Source organism: Bubalus kerabau, chromosome 5, assembly GCF_029407905.1.
Source record: "Bubalus kerabau isolate K-KA32 ecotype Philippines breed swamp buffalo chromosome 5, PCC_UOA_SB_1v2, whole genome shotgun sequence".
Classification (NCBI taxonomy): domain Eukaryota; kingdom Metazoa; phylum Chordata; class Mammalia; order Artiodactyla; family Bovidae; genus Bubalus; species Bubalus kerabau.
This window is the reverse complement of record NC_073628.1, coordinates 58,774,879-58,787,200: the sequence shown is the minus strand read 5'-3', so window position 1 is coordinate 58,787,200 and position 12,322 is coordinate 58,774,879. Positions and strand designations below refer to the sequence as shown.

At 41.6% G+C, this 12,322-nt stretch overlaps 2 protein-coding genes across 6 annotated transcripts in view; one reads left to right on the top strand and one right to left on the bottom strand.

Annotated features, from left to right (window-relative positions):
• PFKFB2 (6-phosphofructo-2-kinase/fructose-2,6-biphosphatase 2) overlaps nucleotides 1–3,936 on the bottom strand; it is a 28,418-nt gene extending 24,482 nt beyond the window's left edge. For 4 of the 5 annotated variants that reach the window (XM_055581791.1, XM_055581792.1, XM_055581794.1 and 1 more), the window contains exons 1-3: nucleotides 3,815–3,936; nucleotides 2,381–3,139; nucleotides 1,180–1,287 (exon numbers count right to left, since the gene is read on the bottom strand). In XM_055581791.1, coding sequence (XP_055437766.1) covers nucleotides 1,180–1,267 — 88 coding nt within the window. In that variant the 5' untranslated portion in view covers nucleotides 1,268–1,287; nucleotides 2,381–3,139; nucleotides 3,815–3,936. The remainder of the gene's footprint in view (nucleotides 1–1,179; nucleotides 1,288–2,380; nucleotides 3,140–3,814) is intronic. The other variant, XM_055581790.1, reaches the window with a different exon arrangement.
• Nucleotides 3,937–4,223: 287 nt separating this feature from the next.
• Nucleotides 4,224–10,794, top strand: YOD1 (YOD1 deubiquitinase). Its single transcript, XM_055581796.1, has 2 exons — nucleotides 4,224–4,674; nucleotides 5,685–10,794. Exons 1-2 carry the CDS (start codon nucleotides 4,332–4,334, stop codon nucleotides 6,386–6,388), a joined length of 1,047 nt encoding a protein of 348 aa, XP_055437771.1. The 5' UTR covers nucleotides 4,224–4,331; the 3' UTR covers nucleotides 6,389–10,794.
• Nucleotides 10,795–12,322: the final 1,528 nt, after the last annotated feature.

Genomic DNA, 12,322 nt, shown 5'->3' with positions numbered 1-12,322 from the left:
AGTAACAAGAAGATTTGGACCCAGGCAGGCTGACTCCAGAGGCTACACCCAAATATCATTCTATAGTAGCTATCTTCCACAGGGTGCTTGCCCTCGGTACCTGGCTTCCTGCCCTGGCAGAGAAAGAAGACACTGATCACACAGGTGCACCAACCCCAGGATCACACCCAAACAAGCCGCCTCTGCTGCAGCCAAACCCCAACAAGCTTCATCAGTGATAGGTGAAAAAAAGATGATCATCATTAATCATGAGACTGACAAGGGCGTGACATCAAGGTTGAGACTCTGGTGAAAGTTTGGAACATGAGATGATCCCAAGTCTTATGCTGGTCGACTATTTCCACCTGCTGATAAATATAACCACTGAAATGAGAAGGACTGCCTGGTAGGTTTCCAAGGGAACTTGGAAGCAGGGACAGAGTGAGCTTTCCTTGAGTTTCCCCAAAACATCTAGGGACCAAATGCCCAGGACCTTTTGACCTGGGCGATACAGTCTTGCAGTCTTAAGGGTGCTTAGGCACGTAGATCACGGGGACAGGAAATACCACTTCATCTCTCTGCAAACCCATCTGTTGTCTCTGTCTAAAAGATGGGCATGGAAATGCTCCTGTGAAACCCATCCCCAGAGGAAAATAGTTTGCAAAATATAAAGACTAAACTTGTAAGACAGTAAAGTGCCCCAGACATGGCAAGAAGTGAAATGTCATGGTCAATTTCCCTTAGGCCTGTAGAAATGAGCAACTGGTTCCTACCTGCAATTTCTGCTGCGAGCGCACTCTCACAAAACTTAGCCCAAGAGATTAAGAGAAACTCTTAACAGTATCAGCCCCGAGGAATTCCTGCACCCTGCCACTCTGCCTTACTTATTGCGAGTATAATACTTACTCTAACTTTCTGCATCAATTGACTGGGCAAATACTCCCAGGATGGAGAAGATAAAGATTCAGTTAAAGAAAACAGGAAGAAAATGCTGGGCTACACCAGCAGTCTAGCCCCAAGGACAGACATTTCAGAGTCTACTTGTTTCAGAAAGGAAATTCCCCTGGTAGACTTTGTTTTAAATTCCCGTGTCAAAGAATTATTTCTCACTCCCACTCAGCAGCAAAGTCTAGAATTACAACAATATTCCCAAAATAAAATCCTGGAACAGAGCAGCCCCTCCTCTTTCCCAACACTCACAACATTTCTTCTCTGACATTCGGAGACTTGCTTTGGTTTCATAGCTATTGTTGTTCTGTTCTGAGGAAGAGGCAGGATTCCCGGACATGGCAACTCTTCAGGAGATGTCTGGAAGGGACAAAAGGAATGTAAAGAAGGGAAAGAAGGAAAGAACCCTTAGAACACCCAAAAGAGGACCACTGAGGTACAAGTGAAAGAACCCTGGGCCAAGTGTCAAATCCAGCCCTCCTTCTCCCAGTTAATAGTTGCATGCCCTAGGACAAGTCATGAATATCTCCAGCCCTCTGTTTCCTTATCTATGAACAGTTGCATTTATAATGCTGACTTAGCAGTTTACATTCACATAAATTATCTCCTTCAATCCTTCCAATAATCCTGTAATAAAACAGATTTTGCTACCATTGCTGCTTCTCCCCATTTTAGATCGAAAAACTGAGGTTAATAAATTAAATGCTTTATCCAAGTTCCTTCCTAACCTCAGATTCCAGGTTAAGACTCTGAGGAGAGTAGTGGCATCAGGTGGGGATGGGGTGGGTTGTGCCTAGATCAAGTTTATTTTCATAAAGCAACTGCAGTCCAATGGTAGGATTCACTTCTGGGGGGTAAAAAAAAAAAAAAAAAAAATGAGAAGCGGGAACATCACAAACATGTCCCCTAAAAGAAAAACCACAGCTGGACCCGGGTACAGCCCCCGGACGTCACCACTTTCCCTTGTGGTGTTACCCTCAACCCCTGGTCCGCACTCCCTCCCCATACATCTCCTGGGAAGCAGTCGATGGTGTTATCACCCTGCAACTAGATGCGGTAAATAACTTTCCCAAGGTCACTTGCAGCATAAGGGGTAAGTCCTGAGTCTTAACTGGAGTGGGAGAGCCCCGAGTTCACTCCGCAATCCCAGACAAGGGACTCGTGAGAAAGACCTCCAGAGCTTCAGGGACCCTGCAGTTCTTCCACTGACCACGCACATCCTCTGAACTCACCCATCAGCTGCGGCTCTGGGTCCCTAAACTTACGCACTCCAGGTAATGCCTGGGGTGGGGGCGGGGGGAACCCGGACTTGCCCCGAACAGCGAGGCTTCATCTTCCCTCACCTCATCAAGGTCCAGGCAGCCCCCCTCCTATCGCCTGTCAAACCCCTTCAAGGTGCCGCACAGCCGCCGTCCACCCTAAGACCCCTCCCGCCTGCGGCCCCGGTACTTACCCGTTGAGGCTAACAGGCGGGAGCTGACTCTGGGGCCGGGGTCTGGAGCACCAGCTCCCGGCGGGTCACGTGCCCGCAAGGCCCCGCCCACCCCGGCCTCAGCCCTCACCTGGAGAGGTTCCTCGGCCAATCGAGCGCCCGCGGGCTCCGGGGGGCGGGGCTCGAGGACGCTCGCTCGGGCAGGAGGAGGGACCTGTGAAGGTGAACTAGCGCGAGCTCGCGAGTCTCCCGGCGCCTTGGCGGTTGGCTACACCGTTGCCTGGCAACTAGTACGGCTGGGGGCGGGGTTAATAAAAAGCCGGACCTTTTTTATCGCGAGAGTGAACTAGTGGACGTCTTGAGGGGGTGTGGCTTTTTGGTGACTGGAAAAAAAAAATGTGAAGATTAACGCTCTCCTCCCTGAATCCCGGCGGGATCTCGTTAAATCCAAGCACTGGAGCACACACTTTAGAAGGTACTTTGCTTCAGGTCACAGAGAGTCGGACACAACTGAGTGACTAACACGTGCTAAAGTAAACCACCAAAGGACTTAAGAGGATCCCATCTTAGGATGTTGGCATAGTACTTTCGGTCAAACACTGTAAACTAAGAAAATCAACTACTCTCCTCGCCGAACCAGGGACTTCCCGGAACCCGTGCTCGTACTCCAGCGGACTTACCCACCTTATTTATTCTCTCGTTTACCACCCACGCTGTACCGGTTGTTATGACCATCTTGAAGAACCAAAGAGGAAAACTGCTCCAGGAGAAAATTGGGTCCTGAAAGGTTTGAAAAGATGTGTTGTTTCCATATAACTTAATCAGAGGCAGAAACTTTCACAGTGTTAGTGAGTTTGCACATTTCAAGTGCACAGTTGCCCCCGGGGCCCATTCGATGCTTGACTGTGGTAATAAATCCCCTCTATGCAGTGTAGGCTTTGCTGCTCTGCGTCCAGGATGGACAATGAACAATGCGTACGTATTTCTTGGAAGAGAGGTAAATTCAGAGATGTTTTTTATTCCTCTTTCACCTTGGGGATTAAATTCATCCTTCAAAACAGCTCAAATAGTATCTCCTCTTTGAAACTTTTTACAGCTCCCAGCTGCCCTCTCTGTGCCTATACAGCTCCGTTTTATACATTCAGCAAGTATTTACTGAGCACTTATTTGCGAGGCACCGTGCTTTGTTCTCGGGATATAGGTTTGGAAAAAGTCACATAATCTAGCATTATCACGTTGCTATGAAATTCCGTGGTTATGTGTCCTTTACACCCCACCTTCTCTCCTGATTACGTGAGTACTTTGCTATTTTGAAGGCAGGAATGGAGTCCTTTTGGTATGTGCATGTCTAGGGCCTGAACTGGAATCTGAATGACACACGTTGGTCTTCATTCCTCCTCCTTATACCGCCACCACCTCCTGAAGGTAGCAATTGCCCTCTGCCCAGATGCTGACCTCATACTGCGCTTTCTGATGTGGCCAATGGACTTTTCAAGTTACAGTCTCTTGGAGATGGAAAGGCCAGTCGTTCGGCCCCTTAACCTCAATGAGTCAATGTTTGCAGCAGCCGAGTCTATAGTCACGAGTACTTATTTGTCTTTAACTGGTTATTTGACTCACAGACCATTCTTGGCATTCGTCTGCATTCCGAACTATGATTCTTGTTTCTCCCGGCGTAGTTTGGAAGCCCCAATTTAATAATTTCCGAACTAAGTACAAGGCTACATTCCAATGGCTTTGATTCAGGAACTCCTTCCCCCACCCTCTTCCCTTGAGCATATATGCTTCCGACGCGGAGGGTACCTCACTAGCTCTACAGATAGCAAGAGCAGTCGTACTTTGGGAATACGGATAAACCTTCATCCTTTGCCTCCTGACGCGGAAGTGGCAGGAGTTAGTTGTCTCTTTAAGAGCGTGCTACAACAGAAGCCGAAGAGTATCGCGAGAACCGTAAAAGCAGCCACTTCTCGCGATGTTTGGACCGGCAAAGGGTGGCCATTTTGGAGTCCACCCGGCGGCTGGTTGCCCCGGCGGCGTCAGCCAGCCTGCTGCCGGGACCAAAGCTGGCCCCACCGGTGTCTGCCCTGTGGGCGGCCGCACCAACGCTATGTGGCGGCTCCGCTGCAAGGCCAAGGAGGGCACCCATGTTTTGCAGGGGTTGTCCAGCCGGACCCGGGTGCGGGAACTCCAGGGCCAGATTGCCGCCATCACTGGGATCTCCCCCGGCTGTCAGCGAATCCTCGTCGGATACCCGCCCGAGTGCCTGGATCTCAGCAACGGGGATACCATTCTGGAGGATTTGCCCATCCAGTCAGGTACGGGAATCGAGGCTGGGCCAGGCAAGGTCTTGGGAGGACGAAGAGGGGCAGAAAAGAGAACAGACGGTGTCAGGGCCAGGTCTATGTGTCGGTTTGGAGGACGAGAATAGGAGAAATTAAAGAACAGAGAATTCTGACGGAGGCCAGGGCGAGTGTCCAACAACTCCTTGACTTCACATGTAGTTTGAAAGAGACAGGGAGGGCCTGATCTCTGTGAGAAGCTCAAAAGCCGTGGAGTCCTCTTTCCTGGCTGCTTTCTGGTTTGTCTGGAAAACATCTCATTCATTTTGTTTCCCTCTGTGTCCACAGAAGTATTTTTAAAATGCGATGTTTTCTCTGTCCTGATTGCTCTTTTTCCCTGTATCACTGAAAGAAGACAGTATGTCTGAAGGATGTAGGATACTTTTTTTTGCTGTCCTGGTTCATTTTTACAATCGCCTTCATTTATACTTTCTCTGACAGTTGTATTCATTTTAGAGTTTGCTTTGACACATCCACTGAAGGCGCTTTCAAGTTCTAGACAAAAGCAGTTATTTCTGTCCAGTATTAAAACTTGAACAGCAATATTGGTATTTAAAAGCTTTCCTCTGTAGTCTCTAGGATCCTGTAAACACTTGAACAGGGTAGATATGGTATTTCAGATCGAGAGCACCCCCTAGTGGCCGAGTCCTTCGTAAACACCTTTTGGAAGTGCTTTTAAACTGCAGAGAGCAAGGATAAGAAAATTTTGTTCTTGAAATGTATCTTTTTAGGTAGGTATAAAAGTGTGTAACTCGGGTCCTTTACTAAATGAAATACAATGCCTTTCTCTTTGTTCCGTTTTCATCTCTATGAAGATTCAGGGAGCAAGAATTCTTACTAGTCACATGTTTGCAAAGCTGTATTCTCCCTAGTAACCCCAGTTTATACTTTAACTCCTCCTGTTTGTAATTTACAGACTTGCTTAGTGAACACCCAATTTCATCTATACTTTCTCTGCAGTTCTGAATTTGTTTTGTTTTTGACAGGTGACATGCTGATCGTTGAAGAAGACCAAAATAGGCCCAAAACGTCACCTGCATTTACAAAATATGGTGCTCCTAGTTACGTCAGGGAAACTTTGCCTGTGCTTACCAGGATGGCAGTCCCAGCAGACAACTCCTGTCTCTTTACCAGTGTGTACTATGTTGTTGAAGGAGGAGTCTTGAATCCAGCTTGTGCCCCTGAGATGAGACGCTTCATAGCACAAATTGTAGCAAGTGATCCAGACTTCTATAGTGAGGCAATACTGGGAAAAACAAATGAAGAGTACTGTGACTGGATCAAAAGGGATGATACTTGGGGCGGAGCTATTGAGATATCCATTTTGTCTAAATTTTACCAATGTGAAATATGTGTAGTGGATACACAGACCGTACGAATTGATCGTTTTGGGGAAGATGCAGGATATACCAAAAGGGTCCTTCTCATTTATGATGGCATCCACTATGATCCACTTCAGCTTGTCTTCCCTGACCCAGACACCCCTCCTCTGACTATTTTCTCCTCTTATGATGATATTATTCTTGTGCAAGCACTGGAATTAGCAGATGAAGCTAGAAAGAAGAGACAGTTTACAGATGTAAACCGCTTCACCCTGAGATGCATGGTATGTCAGAAGGGATTAACTGGACAAGCAGAAGCAAGGGACCATGCCAAGGAGACAGGCCATACCAACTTTGGAGAAGTGTGATCCATGCATGATGAGGATTGAAGCCTACTACCTCACAGATCCAGAAGGCTCTGGGTTTTCCAATAAGCTATTTGTTACCCTTAACAACAAAAGAACACAATGCTTGAACCATCCTTTTAACCTTAAACCACTAAGACACTGAATTCATTGTTAAGATTAAAATTAGTGTGCAAGTTTACAGATGTGTGTCTACAGCGGTGATACAGCCCTCTTTCTGCTTGGGTGACAGAATAGGTGGTCCTTGCCACCTACTGACACTGACCTGAAGATATAGTGTTAGTATTATAAACTAGCACCCAGCAGCATTAACTTGTAGAAGAAAACAACTTCCTATTTGGGGTAATGCGAAAGGCTTCAGCTGAGGCCACTGGACGTAATCCACAGTGTCTCCAGTAATTGGGTCTTTTTAAAAACTCTGAGTGGGTTAATAGTTTCTATGTTATGAATTGATTCCTCAAATGAAGATACTCAGAATTGTCGAAACTGATTTCATATTGCAATTTGGTAGACTTTATAAATGTGTACTTCACCAGTTGTTATAAGTAGATAACATGCAATTTTTACAGAGATGAGTCTACTCCTTGAGAATATTACCTAAAAACAAGAACTTATAGTGCCCAGTGAAGAATTTCTAGTCTATAAAAGAGAATGTACGAGGGAAAAGGTGCCTGAGCAGCTTACTGAAGCTTTAAAAGACCATGGGCCTCATGTTTTAATGCAACTCATTTATTCATCTGTCGCGTTGGATATTGTTTGGAGGGATTTGATTTCCTCAGCTTTTTGTTAAAAGCATTTCCTCCAACTCCTAAAATAACTTTTCATCTAAAATTATAACACCATGCTTTCATTTGGTTTTGAGAGATCTTTTGCTTACCTAAACAGTATTTGTTTTCATGCTAGCCTTGTCAAACCACTCTTAAATGATTTCATGTTTCTGAAAATTAATACTTTGTTTATCCACCATCTATTACCTTGACTTTTGAAGAGTTTTAAAGTAATTGGGATAATAACATTGAATGAATTTGTTTGACTTACAAAATATGATAGTTTTTAAATCTTTGCCTTATTCAACCTTCTCAGAATTCTGCTTCTTACTAGAATTAGATGTGTAGCCATTTGCTTGGTGGGCTAATCCACGAGGCATACCCTCTAAAACTTAGCTTCACTATGAGATCTTCCAGATAAAAGTGTTCTACCTCTTAATTCTTCTGAAGATCAGGGATGCTAAATTTTAATTTGTTATGCATTATTTTACATAATGTAAAGAGGCTTAATGCTGTGAAGTTTTGTTATCTTGGTCTTGTTTTTTATTATCTTACTTAGAAAACCAATGGTATGGGAATTCCCTGGCAGTCCAGTGGTTAGAACTCTACCCTTTCATTGCCAAGGGTGCAGGTTCAATCCCTTGTTGGGGAACTAAGTCCCACAAGCGTCATGGAGTGACCAAAAAAAAAAAAAAAAAACCAATGGTATACCTTAAAGCACTTATATTTCTTTTAGCATGTCTTCTTGGCAAATGTTTCAGAATTGAGATTTACTCAGCACTTTCACTTGGTAGAAGTGATCGTATAAAATTAAGGAGTATGTAAACAATTTAGGAGAAAAGTATCTTTAAGGAGCAATTCAAAAAATATGCTTTAAATCGTTAGATGACTTTTCTTGAGTACCTTTTGTGTGAATAGGACTTTTAGGCGTTATAAGTTATTATCGTCAGTTTAACTGAAAAGTGTTTCATTTTCTATTTTACCGAGCCTTAAAATAGCACTTGGAGCTTGTGAAATTCGATGTTTGGCAGTCATGTGTACAAATGAATATGACTGAAAATCTCTTTGTACCTGTATGTCATCTGGTCTAAAAGGATTTTGTATCTCTTCATTCCCCCAGAAAAATTTAAAGCTGTGAATTAAGAGTATACCACTGGGTAACACCAATCCAGTTGAGCTTTATGCATTATTATTCATAAACCTTGTCTTCCTTTCCTAAGTATTTTAAGGGCCAAACTTGATACTTGCTTACTGGAATTTTAGAGAAGTTTATTCATCCAACAAATATTTATTGAGTAATTTATTATATACCAGGCATATATTGATGTTTCTGAACATAAATTTTGTTGTTTTAAAATTAAGTATACTTTATCTACATTTGATTTTAGTTTTAACAAGTGGAGGGATATAGAACTGGATATTTTATAAAATTAAGTTTATTTTAAGTGTTTTTGTTTGCATATTTAAGCTTTTATAACAAGTGTCAACTATTTATTTAGGGGATCTTATTCTGTTATACCTGTTAACTAGGTTGTGCATTCCTCAGTTGGACACTGATAGGTCACTCTCAGTAACGACTTTTTAAAATTAATCAGCTGCTGAAATTCAGCATTAGGACTTTTTTAAGTAATGTTCTGATCATGGGATATTCAAGATGAAGCACTGTTTGCAGACCATTTTAATTGTGGAGGATTAAAAACTAAAACTTGTGCTTACTCAGAACTCAAGCTTGTAAGCCTCACAGAAGTTAAAAGATTTTTTTAAATTGCACTTATACTCTTGAATGGAGAAGGGAATGGCAACCCATTTCAGTATTCTTGCCTGAAGAATCCCATGGACAGAGGAGCCTGGCAGGCTCCCATGGGGTCACAGTCAGACACGACTGAGCGCCTAACACTATATACTTGAAGTTAGTTAACATAAGTAAATTCTTATGTTACGCAGAAATTTAAAACATTGCACCAAGATGAAAAGAAACTTTTTCTTACATTTGCACTTGAGCAGAGCGAAACCTTTCTTCCTATTCATTCAGGTTTTGACTGCCTTGCAAGAATTTTTTTTTTTGTTAAAATGAGGTTAATTTATATTAGTAGCAAAATGAATCAAGATTGTACTTTCCTATCCCCTACTCCTCCTTTCCTTAACTCTTCTTTCCCTTACTCTTCTTTGGATTTAAAGATTAGATGTAGGGCTATGAATGCACCTCTGGATAGATTGATTTCAGAAATTAAAATTAATGTCTTGGGAATTTTGTGATGTGGTAGCCATATGAAGATATCAGTGTGGTACTGAAGATAACAGTGTACTACTGTTAGTAGTAGTTCGTGGTTGATTTCTTGTTTCTCATGAATGGATCATGGACACAGTCAAGTGAGACCCTTGCAAGTTTGGGGGCTGGTCATCTTGACCCTGTTGGCAAAAACTAATAGTGACATACTACTTGATTATTCCATGAAGTTCAAGTCCCAGTGAAATCTTTATCAGGAATGAATGAACATATTTATACATTCCTGTAAATGCCCATGCCTAATTTGCATGTTCAGCTTACTCTTTCTATCTTGTATAGGCATTAAAACAGGAATGTTGTAAGTTCCCCTCTAGCTGAACATAGTTTTCTACGTCTTTTGTGAAAAAAATTGAATGGGGAATATATAAGATTAGCAGCAGAGTGATTTTTTTTTTGCTCTTTATGTGTCAGGCGGCCTTCCTAAACTTTCAAATATTAGGATTTTCATGTTTTTTCATGTATTGAGAACACAAATCTATTATTTGCAGCACTTTAAAAACATGAAATAAAAGTTTACATGTTAGCCCTCTCTGGCGATCTTGTCAGACATTAAAATATAGCTCTTGAGCTGCCAACAATCAGCTCTTCTTAATTAAAAGTTACCATCAGTGAATAGTGTATCCAGTGGTACAACATTCTGGTAATTCTCTAACAGTAAAACTCCATTTCAGTAACTATTAGGAGCATGCTGTGTGCCCTAGCATTCAAAATGTTACTTATTTCTATAATGTGATTGTTCTTTATTCATTGTACAATGCAGTATTCAAATTTGTCCTTGTAGCTCAAAGATGACTACTGCAACTTTGAAAATGTTAGATTCTTAAAACCTTTCATTTGTTTCTAAGCAGGCTTATGATTTTGAGCTGATTTTTGAGTCAGAGGCCTTAAAAGTCATACATAAGCAAAATCACTAAGTCTAAAGTGAAACACTTGATTTGAATAAGCTAGTTTATTAACTAAGGATGTTTTCTTACTAGGAGTTATGATATTTAGCATTTAGCACATTTCATCCAACTTAAAAAGATTATAAAACTTCGCTGATTGTGGAAAAAAGTTTCTTTAATTTTCCATCTCCAAAACTTAGCTTGCGTTTTGTTTACAGTGGTTTGAATATTTGACTTTGAAAAAATCACATTGATACTGAATTGTGGAGTGATGATTTAAGTCTTGGTTGGTAGAATTTAGAGGAGATTAATAACCCTCACATGCTGCTTTAGAATAAAGGAAGAAAGGGGCAGGAAGATAAAGTGCCACATAAACAGAAGAGCTCAAATGAATGCATTCCTATTCTTGAATTATGCTTTTCAGAAAATGTTTCAGGCAATGCCTTTGTGTCATCTTAACCCGTTCACATTTCTTGGCATTGACTCTAGCAAGGCCATAACAGAAAGGCTTGTCAGTAAAGTATTAAACCATGACTATAAACATTTTGCTATGATGCCTTTTTATACTTGTTTTTTTTAAATGCATACCTACATCTAAAGAGTTTGGGGATAGTGAAAATATGATTTAGTTACACTGTAGGCAAACAGGTTAACCTAGGAAAGGTTTACAATTTCCTCTCAGATTACATGAGCCTGACTGGTATAGGATATGTAGTTAGTTGTCTCCCATAAGTTACTTAAAGGACCAGGGCACCTGACTCTTGTTTGTTTTCCAGTTCACATTGGTGCCATTTATCACATAAACTGTTTACAGGAAATAGAATTTCCTTAGCAAAATGTAACGTTTTTCCTTTAAAAGTATTAAGTTTAAAGAATAAATATAATTTGTCAAAAGGAATAGAGAATAGCAGTAGTCCTATATTTCCTGTATTAATGCAATAGAGGTTGAAATTCCTGAAGCAATGAGAAACCTACAAAACTCAAATTTAGACCTTTAAAATATGACTTGAAAAGTAATAGAGAAGGACAAATAGAACAAAGTTCTGTTTCTCTTGACATAAAATATTTTTTGTTAATAAAGATGGACAGTGCTTCCTTGGTTTAAAAACATTTTGTTGATTTGCCAGCATTTTTTCAAGTTAATGCACTAGTGCTACTACCTGAAAGATGCCTAATTTTGTTTTATATAACTTATGTGATTTTACCATTGTCATTAAGATGCATTAATTTTATTTGTGAGGTGTATGATTTTAAATACCTAAATGCTGTATGAAATGACTTATTTTGAAGAAATAAATGAAGTGAAAATATTGTTGTCTGAGCATGTTTTGGGAGGAAAGAGGGCTAGTGAACAGCTGCTGCACTCAAGTTACATATTTATCATCACTGCTTTGACTTCTGTACCAATATCTGCCAAATCTCAGTCTGTAGGTGGAGTCTTAATAAATCAGCTCCAACTTTAATATCTGGGAAAAGGCTGAATGATCCTTTTCATTTATAACAGACTGAGCTCTATGTGAACTTAGATCCATATGGAAACTGCAGCATCTCTTGGGGAGAACTTATTTAATCTTTGATAATGTCAGCATTCAGTTCAGTCACTCAGTCGTGTCCGACTCTGCAACCCCATGAATCGCAGCATGCCACACCTCCCTGTCCATCACAAACTCCGGAGTTCACTCAAACTCATGTCCATCGAGTTGGTGATGCCATCCAGCCATCTCATCCTCTGTCATCCCCTTCTCCTGCCCCCAATCCCTCCCAGCATCAGAGTCTTCCAATGAGTCAACTCTTCACATGACGTGGCCAAGTACTGGAGTTTCAGCTTTAGCATCAGTCCTTCCAATGAACACCCAGGACTGATCTTTAGAATGGACCAGTTGGATCTCCTTGCAGTCCAAGGGACTCTCTCAAGAGTCTTCTCCAACACCACAGTTCAAAAGCATCAATTCTTCTGTGCTCAGCTTTCTTCACAGTCCAACTCTCACATCCATACATG